The sequence below is a fragment of the Grampus griseus genome (genome assembly GCF_964374135.1).
Source record: "Grampus griseus genome assembly, chromosome: 20".
Lineage (NCBI taxonomy): Eukaryota > Metazoa > Chordata > Mammalia > Artiodactyla > Delphinidae > Grampus > Grampus griseus.
Window position 1 is genome coordinate 50,020,430 of NC_139014.1, and position 17,122 is coordinate 50,037,551.

Genomic DNA, 17,122 nt, shown 5'->3' on the forward strand with positions numbered 1-17,122 from the left:
CATTTGCTCTTTAGCTAGCATAGCAGTCCACATTTAAGAGACCAACTTGATTGATCAAGGTAGTTTCTTACTATTTTGCATGTAGGATTTTGGGTTCTTTGGCTAATATAGGGCTAACAGTAATGGTCATTTACAACTGTTCCAGGATCTTTATTTTTATATGATACTACTATCTCATTGCTTATTTGACCATAAGTGTGATAAAGTTAAAAAACAAAAAATTCTTAAACTCAGTTGTGGGTAGGTATGAGTTGGTAGAAAACACAAAACACCATAGGTTTGGCTTTTGGTTCTGTTTGACAACCTATTATTATTATTAATTAGTAGTAGTAGTAGTAGTATGATACTCGAATTCAATTAAATTCTCCATCTGTACTTTGGATCCCATACCCTCCCCCATCTCAAGAACCTTACATAGTCCAGTATTCCTTTAGTTAAATATTTAATGTCTGTCAACTAGTTTCTTCTTTTTGACTTATTAAAAAATTTAGATACAACTCATATATCATAAAATCACCATTTTAAAGTGTACAATTCAGTTCTTAGTATGTTCACAAGGTTGTGCAAGTATCACCACTATCTAATTCCAGAACATTTTCATCACCCCAAAAGAAACCCTATACCCATTAAGCAGTCACTCCCCCCTGCTGTGTCTCATCAACCCCTGGAAACCACTCATCCGCTTTCTGTCTCTACAGCTTTGCATGTTTTGGATATTTCATGTAAATTGAATCATAATATGTGGCCTTTGTGACTTTCCATTGACTTTTAAACGTGTTTAAATCTTCCATTAAAAAATTAGTAAAGAAACCTCTCCGTCAACCCTACCACTTCTGCCCCATCTCTCCCTTGCATAACTCAGCTTCTTGAAGAATTATCTATTTTTAGTGTCTCCATTTTTTCATACCATACTTAATCTTTAGCACATTCCAGGGTGGATTCTGAATTCTACCACTACGAAAGCAGCTCCTGAAAAGGTCTCCGTGGTCTCACATCACTAAATCCAGTTTCAATTTCCAGTTGACTCCTGAGAAGCACTGGGGTAACTGACACTCTTACCCTTCATGGACACCCTCTTCCCTTGGGCTCCTTGGCACCACATCACACTCTCCTGGTTTTCCTTCTTCCACCCTGTCTCCAGGTGTAGCTTCCTCTGTAATGATTGTAAGTACAACCATTAAAGGATTCTTTGAGGCTTAGTGTTAAGTTGTCTTTTCCTCTCACTTTGTGTTTTCTCCTTAGACACACTCTCATCTGTGCCAGGCCCTCATTTGTTTGTTTGCAAATCACTTATACATTTTTTCCAGATTTCCAAATCTCTTTTTCCAGATTTTCTGGGCTCTATACCTAGAGATCATACTTACTCAATATCTCTACTTGGATATCTCAAATACAGCTCAAATTTATGATATTTCTCCTCAAAAATGGTTCTCTGCCTGAGTTCCCAATTTCAGTGAATGGCACTGTCTATCTTGTTGAACAAGCCAGAGCCCTAGGAGATGTCTGTAAACGCATCCTCCTTCACCTCACATATCAGTCCATCAACGGATCTTGTCAATTTTCCCTCCTAAATGTCTCTAAATTCCTTTCACTTTTCCCTGTCTTTGCCACTGCCACCTTTGTCCAGCTTCTTAACTCAGATGACAGCAGTAGCTTTCTCATTGGTGTCTCTGCTTCCACTTGGTCCATCCTTATTCCATACCAGACATAAATCCTTAACATAGATTATAATTATCCTGGTGTGATACTTTCACTTTCAGAAGTGTCCCGAATTAATTGATAAAATTATATGGTTACCCTAATTATAAGGTCCTATATAATCTGGCCTCTATCTTCCTCTCCAGCCTCATTTTAAACCATGCATGCTTACATTGCTATCTGCATTTTAGACACAGTTGTTAGAAACAGCTGTTTCTCAGTATGCCCCATGAAGTCTCCTGCCTCAGGGTCTTTGTACTTGCTCTTCTCTTTACCTAGGACCCTAGAATACCATGTTCCCTTCCCCCTGTTCTTTGTTAGTTTTTATTTCAGTCCTCAGGGAAGCCTTCTCTGACCTTCCTAAGGCAGTTCCACTTATTATGTAGGTTTCCTAGCACCTCGTATCTATCTTTTATAGCATTCATCACAGTGACAATTTTACATATATTCGAATGATTCTTAAATTAATACCTACCCTCTACCAGACTGTCAGCTTCATGAAGGGAGAGATTATGTCTGTATTTGCTTTTACTACAATATCTCCAGCATTTTGCACAATGCCTGGCATGTAGCTGACATGTAATACCTGTTGAATGAGTAAAGGAATGAACGCCAGCAATCACAACCTCTTAAAAATTCTAACCTATTCCATATAACTCAGTTGAGCAAAGTAGTGCCCAAAGAGAGTGAAACACTTTTATACTTCTTTAGAAGTGTGGAGTAGCCAAGTACCCCAACTTTCTTTATAATTCTGTTATTTACGATAGAGGTTGCCACCTGTCGGCCTGTGAATTATATAGGGCTTGCAGTTATTTATTGTCCACATATATTTTAAGAATCATAGAAATTTCATATAAAAATATGGGTTGCTGGTTTCATTTGGAAATTTTAGAGATCTAGCAGAACTGGGCCAGCAAACCCACTTGACATTAATTACCTAGAACTGAGTAGTGACCATCCCCTTTGAAATGGTCACTTGTGTCATCTGGCATAGTGCTACCGGAAGTGTGGCCATTGGTCTGTCCGCTCGGCCACAAACCATTTATTACTGTCCACAGAGGCGAGGACTTTGTGCCACACGTTTAGTTCAGCAGACATGTCTTTGGTTATGACTCTCAGTGTGTTGATTTACGTTCTGGCACAAGTTCTGTATCTTGTCAGGGACTGGCATTTTGAGTAGTATGTTGTAAATATTTGAGTTTGCAATTCCTGAATTTCACAATTTTATTCAAAATGTCAGTGCAAAATAACATTCAGAAATTTTAGGTTAACAAAGCTGTAAATAGGTACTGCTCTTAGATGATACTGCTCATCGTTTATTTTATAAGGTATCTACGTTATTAAGTTTCTTTGAAAGAAAAATTCTGAAATTTCACATTTCAGGTTTTAAGGCTTTGAACATAGACATCAGAATTGATTATATTCCTTTTGTGCGTCTAGCAATGAAGCTTAGTAATAGATTGGGCTACCGCTATAGAATAAAGAATGTGAACTTGTTTGAACGCTTTAGTGTGGTACTCAGATGTGAATTTCTTTCCATGTGTAAAAATTGACTATCGGGCTTCCCTGGTGGCGCAGTGGTTGAGAGTCCGCCTGCCGATGCAGGGGACACGGGTTCGTGCCCCGGTCTGGGAAGATCCCACGTGCCGTGGAGCGGCTGGGCCCATGAGCCATGGCCGCTGAGCCTGTGCGTCCGGAGCCTGTGCTCCGCAACGGGAGAGGCCACAACAGGCCCGCGTACCGAAAAAAAAAAAAAAAAAAGAAGTACTGACACATGCTACCCCATGGATGAACCTCACAAATATTATGCTAAGTGAAAGAATCCAGATGCAGAGATCACATATTACATGATTCATTTGTATGAGATGTTCACAAAAGGCAAATCTATGGAGACAGAAACTACATTAGTGGTTGCCTAGAGCTGAGGGTGGAAATGAGGAATGACTTGCAGATGGGCATGAGGTTTCTTTTTGGGGGTGATAGAAGTGTTCTAAAATTGGATTGTGGTGATGGTTGCACAACTCTGGGAATATACGAAAAACTATTGTGTACTTACAGGTGAATTTATAGTATGTAAATTATTCCTCAGGAAACCTGCTAAAAATAGTCACATTTAAAAATTTGGTGCTTGTAGTATTTGTTATATTTAAGTATGTTAACCTGTTTTCATTATTAAACATTTTATACTGCTTCCTTTCCACTTTTAAGTATGATTTTCAAAGAATGCTACCATCAAATCATGTTATTTGATAATAGTAAAAATAACCAGCACTTGTAAAACAGTTACTATGTAGTAGGCATTATGCTAGTACTTTTCACAGATGATCTCACAGCAACTCTACATATAGGTATTATTATCCCCATTTTACAGCTGAGGAAACGGTCTCATAGAGGCTAAATAACTTGTCCAAAGTCACATAACTAAGTAAGGAGACAATTAGGCAGGAATTGGAACAGAGGTACTCTTGTCCTCTGTGCTTCATGTATGAAGATGCAGTATTTTTGGTGGAAATTTATGCTGTCTTTCACATACTGTGACTGTTAAACGCCCATATGTGTATGCCACTGCACTGAATGTGCTACGTAACTATTTATATGTGTGATCTCTTAAGAAACAGGTGGGTGTTTGGTCCTACCTGGTTGCATTAAAGCTTGTAGAGCGTAGTGAGTCTTACTAATCAGTTTTACTTCTTTTTCTCCACCCCTCAGTCTTAATTTTAAAGACCCTGAAGCAGTCAGAGCTCTGACTTGTACTCTCCTAAGAGAAGATTTTGGACTTTCTATTGATATTCCGCTGGAGAGACTAATTCCCACAGTTCCCTTGAGACTCAACTATATTCATTGGGTAGAAGATCTGATCGGTCATCAGGACTCTGACAAAAGTACTCTCCGAAGAGGAATTGACATAGGTACATGGTTTTCAATTATGTTTTGGCTAAATATAAGTTTTATAAATTTTGCGAGGTCTTTGCAAATTCTTTGAAAACTTCTGGGTATTTGTTGTGTGAAGGAAGCTGGCTACAGATATCACTGTTCTTATTTGGGATACCTAGGCTTTTCTGCTGTCACTTTCTCTTGAGAAGAGAAGGGATTGTCAGCACCAGATGGAGCAAGGGGGTAAGAGAAGTGCAGAATGAAAGTGAGGCCCTTGTTTTCTTAGCTTTTCAGATTACCACGTTGATGTCTGTGTCAGTTGGGCATTATTTTTACTCTGAATTATTTGGTGTTAGTACAGTAATCCCTATATTGGGATTTTGTGGTGATGGTCACTTAATAAAAGATCATGTGGGACTGAATACTTTTAGGAATCTCTTAGGTGATTATTTATAGCGAGTATTTAATCCAAAATTAAAGGGAAGAAAAAAGACGTCGAGTTAAAAGAAGATGTTCTCTTAATTGTAATCTTCTGCAATGGGGAGGACTGTCCTGTTTGATTCATTTGGGAATGTAAGTAGAGAAGCAGAAGGAAATGAAGCCATGGTATGTTTTGCGATTATAAATGCATTATATGTTTTGTTATAGCCAGTATTTTCATTTGATAGGGTTTGAAATTTGTTAATCTTTTGGCCTTTACTAATCCTTTATAGAAAGTGTGAAGAATTGAGTTAAAAACTGTGGACCCTATTTCTAAACATAGTTAATAGGAAACACAGTTTCTAGATAGTAGTAAATGTTCAGCATTTGTGTGTGTTTTCAGTGCTCATCGTACATGAGCTTTGCAGCAGCATTTATTGACCCCCTCCTTTCTCCTTTATGCACTCTCCTCCATTTTCTTCCATGACACCAGACTCCTCTGGTTTTCTGTTTTCCTTTCTAGTCACTCTTCTCCCCTTTTCAGGCTTACTTTCTTGTATTAAATGTTGAGAATCCCTAAAGCTCAGTCTTTAACCCTTTTCTTATTCATCACTCTACCTCTAGGCAATTTCATCCATATCTATGACTTTATTTTCTGCTTCCATGCAGATAACCTACAAACTGTTTATTCCTCCAACGCAGATTACTTTTCTTGAACTCTAGTCCCAAATATATGAGAAACTTGGATATCTCAAAAACTTCTCAGACTTCGTGACATCCAAGACCAAACTCATATTCTTTCTTCGTAATCTTGTCGTCCTTGATATTGACTTCTCTCCATTCTCACTGACAATGTCTATCACCGTTTCCTGTTTTTCTCTCTTAAATATTTCTTAAATTGTCTATTTTTCTCCTTCTCAGCTGCCACCATCCCAGTCCAAGTCACCATCATTTCTCCCTGTCTACAGAATAGCTTCTCAACTATTCTGTTCTTGTCCACTCTGTTGCCCCTCCATTCCATTCTCCAGAAAGTATGTATAAACCATATCTGAGCACATCTTTACCACTTTAATGGCTTCCTATTGCTTCTGTGATAAACACCTGAAACCTTTATTAGGCCTATTAGAATTTTCATTGTCTGATTCCTGCCCTCTAGGTCTCTCTCTAGGTCTCTCTAAGCCTCATAGATTTCTCTTTTTTAATAAATTTATTTATTTTAATTATTTATTTTTGGCTGCATTGGGTCTTCATTGCTGCGCGTGGGCTTTCTCTAGTTGCGGCAAGCAGGGGCTACTCTTTGTTGTGGTGCATGGGCTTCTCATTGTGGTGGCTTCTCTTGTTGCAGAACATGGGCTCTAGGTGCGTGGGCTTTAGTAGTTGTGGCACGCAGTCTCAATAGTTGTGGCGCACGGGCTCTAGAGCTCAGGTTCAGTAGTTGTGGCTCACGGGCCTAGTTGCTCTGCAGCATGTGGGATCCTCCCAGACCAAGGCGCGAACCTGTGTCCCCTGCATTGGCAGGCAGACTCTCAACCACTGTGCCACCAGGGAAGTCCCCGCAGGCGGATTCTTAACCACTACGCCACCAGGGAAGTCCCTCTAAGCCTCATCTTATATTCTTCTCTTTTATGTTTTTGGCACTTGTTCTAATAAGATGTCATGATTCCAGGCCTTTGTACATGTTGTTCCTTCTGCCTGGAACTTCCCACCTTCACCTCATTAATTCTTATTTGTACTGTAGTTGTCAACTCAAGCCTTATTTTCTCAAGAAAACCTTCTCTGACCTTCCAGCATAAGATAGGTTCCTTGAATATGAGCTTTAGAAAATGATGTTTTTTCCTTCATGGCATTTTTTTTAGTTTTAAACTACACATTCACTTGTCTGATTGATTAATGTCTTTCTCTGCCACTAGATTACAAAGTACAGAGCCTATTACTTTTTTGCTTACTATAATATCCAAAAGCCTAGCAAAGTTTCTGGCACACAGTAGGTGTTCAGTAAATGATTTGTTGAATGTCGATGTATAAATACATCATTCTTTCAACATTCAAAATTCTGAACATCCAGTATGAACTAAGCACTATGTAAAAATAATGGGGTTTAACAAAAGTTTTTTTTCTTTTATGTTCATGGCAGAAGATTGGCTGATGGGTTATAAAAAGCTTTAAAAGCTTGAGAGCCTATTTAGTACTAATTTATTTTAATTATGCCCCAAACCCTCTAAAATAACACTTGGGGATATAGGAGGTTAATGGATTTTAGCTCTTCACAAGGGGCACTCTTGCTGAAATCACATTCATTCTAATTAGGGTTTTATATAAATTCTTCCCCCAGACTCCATTAGTTTGCTCTAATTCTATGGTTATAAACTTTTCATTTTTATTTATCATTACAAGGATTATTACCCATTTAAAAATGTCATTCATGGGCTTCCCTGGTGGCACAGTGGTTAAGAATCCGCCTGCCAATGCAGGGGACACGGGTTCGAGCCGTGGTCCAGGAAGATCCCACATGCCGTGGAGTAACTAAGCCTGTGCACCACAACTACTGACCCTGCGCTCTAGAGCCCGCGAGCCACAACTACTGAGCCCACGTGCTGCAACTACTGAAGCCCACGTGCCTAGAGCCCGTGCTCCGCAACAAGAGAAGCCACCACAATGAGAAGCCTGCACACCGCAATGAAGAGTAGCCCCTGCTTGCCGCAACTAGAGATGGCCCGCGTGCAGTAACAAAGACCCAACACAGCCAAAAATAAATAAATAAATATTTTTTTAAATGTCATTCACCTTTCAGAGGGGATCAGGATGTTAGAATGCAAGTCTTCTGGTCTTAAGAATTGAGAAACCTGATTTTTTTTGGCGAAGGACAGGTCTTTTACCTGCGTTTATTACCCTCTTGGCACCTGATATTAGGGCAGCTGAGGGAAGGTGTCCTTTTTTCTTTCTCCTTTTAAATGAAATTGAAGTACGAAGAGAGAGGTAGTTGTATGAGAATCAAGGGCCTGGGATCTGGTTTGGATTTTTTTTTCTACAGAGCTGGAAGTGCTACTTAAATTTCCTTAATTTCCTTATTCTGAGTGGCTAGCAGGGGCTAAATAATTGTGAACTCTGAGAGGAGCTTGAGTACCCTTTACCACTCCTTCCTGCACCACCTCCCACATCCCCAAGGAGATGTTTGCCCAGTAGCATCAGGGCCAGGATGCTGTTAGGTGAACATGATAGGGAGTGTAGCAATCACTGTGACTGTCAGAGCTTAAATGTTCTGGCTATCACTTGTTGTCATGTCTTTTACTAGTCTGTTCTGAGTACTTAATGAGGAAGCAGTAAGATGAGACTGGCTTTCCTCTGGGTTAGGAGTATCTCTGGCCTCCAGCTCTTCCTGCCAAATCCTTAGAAGACTAGACTGGCACCATGATGTGGTCAGTGGAAAGTGGGCGTGGAATGGCTAGTATGGGCTGACTACTGTGGGCCTCCAAGAATACCAGCTTTTCTTCTCTTGAGTATGCTCTTTAGGATCTTACTGGCCAAGATCAGTTAAAGGTTGTAAAAGCAATTATTTGTGGTTAGTATATACTCAAACATATACTTGTCCAGTCTATGGTTAGAGGTTCTACATGCAAGTTTAGAACCAAACCCTAGCTGTCAGAGAGGTTTTTGCCTGGACCATTTGCCTTTGAATGTCTCCCTTGAAACTATGGTGGGGCAAGCCAATGACTGATGTTTTGGATCTGGATCAAATGTTTTTCCATGTCTCCACATCTAAGAAATGAATCCTCTCTTTAGTTTTTAGGGTTTTTTTGTTTTGTTTAACTTCTGGTTTCCTTCAGGTAACAACTTACAGATAGATATGAGGGGAATTGGGTGGTTTAATATTATAAAAATTTTATACCCTATGTATTTTTTTCTGCTTTTGTAGAATGGGATGTATACATTGATCTATTTTAAGATATTACTGTGGTGTTTTAACAAATAACACTGATTTCTTTCAAGAAAATCAAGTTTGGGAGAGATTTAAAATGAAGACTTTTTATAAAGTAAATTAAATTGCTTTGACAATTTTCAGTTAGTCAGTCACGTATTTCTTGATCACCAGCCAATTATGCAAACTTCATTTTACGTACAGCATACAAAGAAGACAGCAAGGTTTCTACCCTCTAGGAAATTTGAATCTAATTATGAGTTAAGACTAACATACATGAAGCCAGTAGCCACAGTATGTGTGTAATCAGTACCAGCTTGTGGTTTAAGCTGTTAAGGCTATAAGAAATTCTAAGAAGTGAAGAATGGTGTTTTTGCTTGTTGGGCTCACCTTCCTCTCAGGTGTGTGCAATGTGTTTTGAATTCCTACCGTACTAGGTACTGGGGCATCCTGCATCTATCCTTTACTTGGAACAACCTTAAATGGCTGGTATTTCCTTGCAACAGAAGTAGATGACATGTGCTTCAACTATGCAAAGAAGAATGTGGAACAGAATAACTTATCGGATCTTATAAAAGGTTAGCTCTGTAGAATAAATACTCCTTTCAAGCTTTGTTTATTAACCTGTCTTTCTAATTTAACACATCTCATTGTCTTCTGCTTTAATATACAAACTTTGGTAATTTAAAACAATCTGGTACATTGTAATTTGGTTTGCTCCTTTGTTACCAGAATTAACTCAGAAGGAAACAGAGTAAATACAGTCGATCCTCATAATTTGTGAATTCTGTGTTTGTGAATTTGCCTACTTGCTAAAGTGTGCCTACTAGGGGCTATTTTTAGCCTCCACATCAATACTCATGGTACTTTTGTGATCATTCACAGACACGTGCAAAGCAGCAAAAAATTTGAGTCACCCAGCATGCGTGTTCCTAGCTGAAGTTGGACAAGGCAATGCCCTGCTGTCTTGTTTCAGCTCTCATACTGTAAACAAGTGTCCTTTTCATGGTCTGTTTAGTACCACTTTTTCTTTTTTTTTTTTTTTGCAGTTTTGTGCTTTTATTGGTGATGTTGCTGTTTATAATGTCCCCTAAAACAGTGCTTAAGTACTGCCTAGCGTTCCTAAGTACAAGAAGGCCATGATGTGCCTTACAGAGAAAATACATGTGCCAGATAAGTTTCGTTCAGACATGTTATAGTACTGTCGGCCATGAGTTCAATGTTGATGAATGAGTAAGGATATGTATTGATCGGTTGATGAAAATGTTGGGACCAGAGGCTCAAACTTACCTAATCATGTATTTCTCTTAGGAGCTAGTGGTTTAGTATTCACTAATTCAGCGTTCGTGGTGACTATAGAACACAGCTACCACTAAAGATGAGAATCAATTGTGTATAAAGTAACCTAGTCACCAAGATTTTTAAAAGGAAGAAAATCCTGCTTTTGATTAAATTATGCTGTCTTTTTTATTTTAGTACATGGAACTGTGCTACAAATAGTCAAATCTCCTTAATGCTTAGTTAATTTTTACCTCTGTGCTTATTGTATATATATAAAGGGCTGGGTTTTTTGTTTTTGTTTTTTGTCATTAAAGAGACTTTATATCTCTCTTTGGAAGAAATAGGCTTTTCTTACTAGTGTTAAACATATCGCAAGGGGAGATATTAATATATTATTAATGAGTTTTTTAGTTATCCATTCCTGTGTTACAAATTACTCCAAAATCTGGCAGAGACATGGTTATTAAACAATAAACATTTATTAATAATCTCGTGGTTCCTGTGGGTCAGGAGTTTGGGTGTGGCCTAGCTGGGTGGTTCTGGTTCAGAGTCTTTCATGAGGCTGCCCTCTGAAAGCCTGGGGGTAGAGATGTGCTTTCCAGATGGCTCACTTACATTGCTTTTGGCAGCAAGCTTTAGTTCATTGCCATGTGGATCTCTCCTCAGGGCTACTTGAGCATCATTACAGCGTGTCAGCTGGCCTCTCCTAGAGCAAGTAGTTTAAGAGATAAGACAAGGAGGAAGCCGGATTGCTTTTTATGACCTAGCGTCAGAAGTGATACCCTATCACGCTCATCACATTCTCTTCAGTAAAAGCGAGTCATTGAGTGAAGCTACACTCAAGGAGAGGGAAATCGAACTCTACCTCTTGAAGGAACTAGTAGCAAAGAATATGTGGACATATTTGAAAACTACCACAGTCGTAATCGTAGTTAACAGTCTCTGTTTTTTCTCCTAGTGGTAAAAGTACCACAGAAGACACTCCTGATGGATGCTCTTAAAGAAGAATCTGAGATAATCTATGACTTTTGCATGTGCAACCCTCCCTTTTTTGCCAATCAGTTGGAAGCCAAGGTAAGATATCTTCTGCTTTAAAGTAGTGGAATATTTAGTTAAGTTTTCCTTGTTGCAAGATAAGAGCAACTTTTATTTTGGAAGCTGTATCAGTTAGGATGCTTCTGGTATCAAACACCTGAAAACCCAATTCAGATTGACTTAACAAGAAAGTTTATTGGTTTACATATCTGAGAAATCCAGCAATAGCATGGACTTCAGGAACAGTTTGATCGAGGAGTTCATAATAATATCAAGGCTGAGACTCTGTTTTTTCAGGTTCCCCTTGGCTCTTATCGGGCCCTTGGTTGTTTTTGTTCTCAGGCTCGTTTACTTGTGGCAGAGTAATATTTGGGGAGTGGGAGAGGGTGAGAAGAGAGCTCTTTTCTTCCCCAAACCATTTAACATTTGGATTTCTTCTGATTGGACCAACTTAGGTTACAGTCTACTGCATTGGGCTTATTGGCTTAAGGAGAGGGTCACTGGTTTTACTGCCAGCTGTCATTTGATAGCAAACAAATGTCTTATTTAGTCTTTCCAACTTGAAATGAATATATTCATTTCATGAAATAAAATATATTTGCTTATGAATATGGAAAGATGCATTGGCTAAGAAAACTAACCTATTAAAAATCAATAAAATATTATTGATTTAACCTAAGTTTTCCTTCATCTAGAGAAGAATTAATAGAAAGTGAATAATATTAATCAGAAGGAAACGAGGGGGTGTGTATGCTTAAAACTTTGAGAGAATAAATTGTTTTTAGAATCACTCAGATACTCTTAAGTACCATTTACATACCTCATAACAAAATAAATTCCAGATGGATTAAATTTGGTTGCGGGCAGGGAGGGGAAGTGGGCAGAAATTTATTAGCAATACCAACATTCTAGATTGGAACATGAAGTGAAGCAGGATTTAAGAAATCTAAATTTTAGCCTTCAGTGCAGATAAATTTGAGAACTATTGATAAAATAGCCACATCCTGGTGTACATTTCTTTTAAAAAATGTTGAGATACATGGGCTTCCCTGGTGGCACAGTGGTTGAGAGTCCGCCTGCCGATGCAGGGGACGCGGGTTCGTGCCCCGGTCCGGGAGGATCCCACATGCCGCGGAGCAGCTGGGCCCGTGAGCCATGGCCGCTGAGCCTGCGCGTCCGGAGCCTGTGCTCCGCAGCGGGAGGGGCCACAGCAGTGAGAGGCCCGCGTACCGCAAAAAAAAAAAAAAAAAAAAAAAGTTGAGATACAACATATGTACATAAAAGTACACATGCCATGAGTGTAAACTGGATTTTCCAGAGTGAATATTCTTATAGAACCAGCATCCAGATGAAGAAATAGACTATAACTAGCACCAGAAATAAATATCTTTTTATAGCAACTTTACTGAAATACAATTTACGTGCCATCAATTCACCCACTTAAAGGGTAGAATTTAATTATTTTTAGTATATCCACAGAGTTGTGCAGCCATCACCACAATCAATTTTAGAGCATTTTCATCACCCACCCCGCGAAAAAAACAAAAGTAAAAACCCACACTCAAAAAAAAAAAAAAAAAACCCACACTCATTAGCAATTACTCTCGGTTTCCTTGCAGCCCCCTTAGTCCTAGGCAACCATCAGTCTACTTTCTGTTTCTGTGGAGTTGCCTGTTTCGGATATTTCATAAAAATGGAATCATGTAATATGTGGCCTTTTGTGGCTGACTTCTCTCACTAAGCATAATATGTTTTCAAGCTTCATCCATATTGTAGCATGTATCAGTACTTCATTTCTTTTTATTGCCGAATAATATTCCATTATATGGAAATATCACGTTTTACTGATACATTCATCTGTTGATGGACATTTGGGTTTTATTCACTTTTTGGCTATTTTGAACAATGCTGCTGTGAGCATTCATGTACAAGTGTTGTGTGAACATGTTTTCATTTCTCTGAGGTGTATACCTAGGAGTGGAATCACTGGGTCATATGGTAACTCTATGTTTAATTGTTTGAGGAACTGCCAGAATGTTATCCAAAATGGCTGCACCATTTTTTATTCCACTATGAGTAGTGTATGAGAGTTCCAATTTCTCCACATCTTTGTCAACACTTGTTTTTATCTGTCTTCTTGATTATAGCCATCCTAGAGAGTATGAAGTAGCATCTCATCATGGTTTTAATGTGCACGTCCCTAATGGCTAATGATATGGAATATCATTTTGTGTGCTTATTGGCCATTTGTGTATCTTCTTTGGAGAAATGCCTATTCAGATCCTTTGCCCATTTAAATTGGGTTATTTTTCTTTTTATTATTGTTGTAAGAATTCTTTATGTATTCTATATGCAAATCCCTCATTAGATATATTATTTGCGAATATTTTCTCCCATTCTGTGGGTTGTCTTTTCATTTTCTTGATGGTGTCCCTTGCAGCCTGGAAGTTTTTATTTTGAGGAAGTCCAGTTTATCTATTTTCTCTTCTGTTGCTTATGCTTTTGGTGTCATATCTAAGAAACCATTGCCTAATGCAAGGTCATGAAGATTTACTCCTATATTTTCTTCTAAGAGTTTTATTGTTTTAGCTTTTTACATTTAAATCTTTGATCTATTTGGGTTTTTTTTTATATGGTGTGAGGTAGGAGTGGATTAAATATTTAAATTTTAAAAGTGGCACCATAGGGTTTCCCTGGTGGCACAGTGGTTGAGAGTCCACCTGCCAATGCAGGGGACACGGGTTCGTGCCCCAGTCTGGGAAGATCCCACATGCCGTGGAGTGGCTAGGCCTGTGAGCCATGGCCGCTGAGCCTGCGCGTCCGGAGCCTGTGCTCCGCAATGGGAGAGGCCACAACAGTGAGAGGCCCGCGTACTGCAAAAAAAAAAAAAAGTGACACCATAAAATACTAGAAGAAAACAAAAAAATATTTATATAATCTTTGGTTGGAATATTTTCAGTGTATGATACCAAGAGAGAAAACATAAAGAAAAAGTGACAGAATTGGCTAGATAAAAAGATAAAATGGGGCTTCCCTGGTGGCACAGTGGTTGAGAGTTCGCCTACCAATGTGGGGGACACGGGTTCGTGCCCCAGTCCGGGAAGATCCCACATGCCGTGGAGCGGCTGGGCCCTTGAGGCATGGCCGCTGAGCCTGCGCTCCACAACGGGAGAGGCCACAGCAGTGAGAGGCCCGCGTACCGCAAAAAAAAAAAAAAAAAAAGGTAAAATGTTAGTATGTTTAATCACAAAGATGGAAGGTAAAGACCCTGGGAGGGAGTATTTGCATGAATGCCATTGTTTCAAATGCCAAGATTATACGATTTTTAAATCCCAAATCTAGCATGATACCTGGAAACGGAAATTATGTGTAAGCATTCTTGTGTAAAACTAGGTTACAGTCACCTTACCTTAAGGTGTAAAGGTTTTTCACCAGGGTTTGTTGTTGTTGTTGTGTTGTTCAGGGAGTAAACTCTCGAAACCCTCGAAGACCCCCACCTAGCTCAGTAAATACAGGAGGGATCACAGAGATCATGGCAGAAGGAGGCGAATTAGAGTTTGTTAAAAGGATCATCCACGACAGTTTACAGCTTCAAAAAAGATTAAGGTAAGTTGGTAATAAGAGTATTATCGACTATGTAATTCAGGAAGAAACCATGTCAATGAGAGGAAACAAAATCACTGTGGTCTGAAGAATAAACAGATAAAACCTGAAAAGGTAGAAGGTCCTACGGTCTGCAAAGACCTTGTTTCTGAGGATGCTCTCATGCCTGTAATTGATTTGTGTTTCCTGTAATCATCTACAGTGCATGGATAGAAAGGAGGAAAATACCATATTATTGTGTTGCTCCCATTAGTATGGTCCTGTGATGGAACAAACTGATTCAAATATGGCTTTTGATTAGAAAACAGATGGGTTCAGATCTGCCCCATGAACCAGAATAAATTTGTTGCCTAGTCCTTGAAGCAATTTATGTTCTTGGAATCAGTCTCTCAAACGATGACAGATGTGAGGACATTGAGCTGTCAAGAACTTAATGAAGGGAAACTGAAGTCACTAACCAGCTCCAGAGGAGAGTTAAGGCTATTCCTTTTTAAAAGCTAATTATTTCGGACAACACACCTGTCATTAAGCAGCATAAGGTACTCAGAAAGAGCTATTTGTCTCGCTTGACTTCTCACCCTGCCGAGTGTCGGTAAAATGATGGATAATGTGGTAGTTCAGACTAAAAGGGCTTTCAACCCTAGGATTTAGCTTTGTGACATAGAGAAGAATTTTTTAAAATTGTGGTAAAATATGCATAACATAAAATTTACCATCTTAACCATTTTTAAAGTGTACAGTTCAGTAGCATTAAGTACATTCATATTGTTGTGCAGCTAACCTCCAGAACTCTTTCTTCTTGTAAAACTAAAACTCTGTACCCATTAAACAACCAGTCCCCATTCCCTCTCTTCCCATAACCCCTGGCAACCACCATTCTTCTTTCCATCTCTGTGAATTTGACTATTTGAGGTACGTTATGTAAGTGGAATCATATTTGTCCCTTTATGACTGGCTTCTTTCCCTTAGCGTCAAGTCCTCAGTATTCATCCACGTTATAGCATGTTTCAGAATTTCCTTCCTTTCTAGGGCTGAATAATATTAATATTACATTGTATGTATATACTACATTTTGTTTATCCGTTTATCTGTTGGTGGACACTTGGGTTACTTCCACGTTTTGGCTATTGTGGATAACGTGGCTAGGAACATGGATATACAAATATTTCTTAAGACCCTGCTTCGAATTATTCTGGGTGAATACCCAGAACTGGAATTGCTAAGTAGGGAAGCCTTTTTTCCCCCCCCTTTTGGATTTATACGTGTTTAAAGCCGCTTATTTTAGTAGGCCAGTTTCAAAATCAGCAAATAGCCTGATTTGTTAAATGTGAGTTTATTTAAATATGGAAAGCAACTGGATTCTTGGATGATCTGCCTCAGAAAATTTACACAATATTAAAGCCAAAGGTTAATAAATTTTTGCCTTAAATTGATTTCTTCAACGAAAAATGGTGCAGATGCACCTGTTTGCAAGGCAGAAATAGAGACACAGACATAGAGAACAAATGTATGGACACCAAGGGGAGAAGAGAGGGATGGAGTGAATTAGGAGATTAGGATCGACACATATACACTAATATGTATAAAATAGATAACTAATGAGAACCTGCTGTATAGCACAGGGAACTTTACTTAATGCTCTGAGGTGACCTAAATGGGAAGGAAATCCAAAAAAGAGGGGACATATGTATACATATAGCTGATTCACTCCACTGTACAGCAGAAACTAACACAACATTGTAAAGCAACTATACCCCAATTAAAAAAAAAAACACATTAGGGTGTGAGGAAGAAAGAGCCTTAAGTTATACTGAGCATTGAGAAGAGTCTGAGTAAGTAAAGTAAACTTAAAGCAACAGAGCACTGAGACTCATGACAGTAGGTAACCAGGGCCATGTGGCCATTGCAGTATCTGTCAGCTTTTGAGGGAACTGGAGTCATTCAACAAAATGGGGAAGGTTGTTTTCAGGAGCCTATTAATCAGTAAGTTTCTATTATTGCCAAAGTTCCATTTGAACTACAAAAAATATGTTTTAAATGAACACCATTCTAAGAGAGAAGAAACTGGTCAATACGTTCCAAGTACGCCTGTACCTGGCTCTGTGGCAGCCCACAAATTGAATGAAAGGTGAACGTTTGCTGGGAAGGGTAAATTGCTAGAGCCCATCATGTCTCTGAAGAGTCAACCATTTCAAGGTTGGTGTCACATATAGGAAAAGTTACCCAGTTACGATTCATACAAAGAAAGGGTTCAGCAGTCTTGTCTGCTCTGTTAGGACTCAGGCAGGTTGAGAG

General features: G+C 39.0%; 1 protein-coding gene across 4 annotated transcripts in view; it reads left to right on the plus strand.

Moving 5' to 3' along the window:
* The window catches only part of METTL16 (methyltransferase 16, RNA N6-adenosine), a 63,447-nt gene that overhangs the window by 13,914 nt on the left and 32,411 nt on the right, over window positions 1-17,122 (plus strand). For all 4 annotated transcript variants that reach the window (XM_082678366.1, XM_082678369.1, XM_082678368.1 and 1 more), the window contains 4 exons: window positions 4,408-4,607; window positions 9,346-9,486; window positions 11,148-11,263; window positions 14,688-14,830. In XM_082678366.1, coding sequence (XP_082534492.1) covers window positions 4,408-4,607; window positions 9,346-9,486; window positions 11,148-11,263; window positions 14,688-14,830 — 600 coding nt within the window. The remainder of the gene's footprint in view (window positions 1-4,407; window positions 4,608-9,345; window positions 9,487-11,147; window positions 11,264-14,687; window positions 14,831-17,122) is intronic.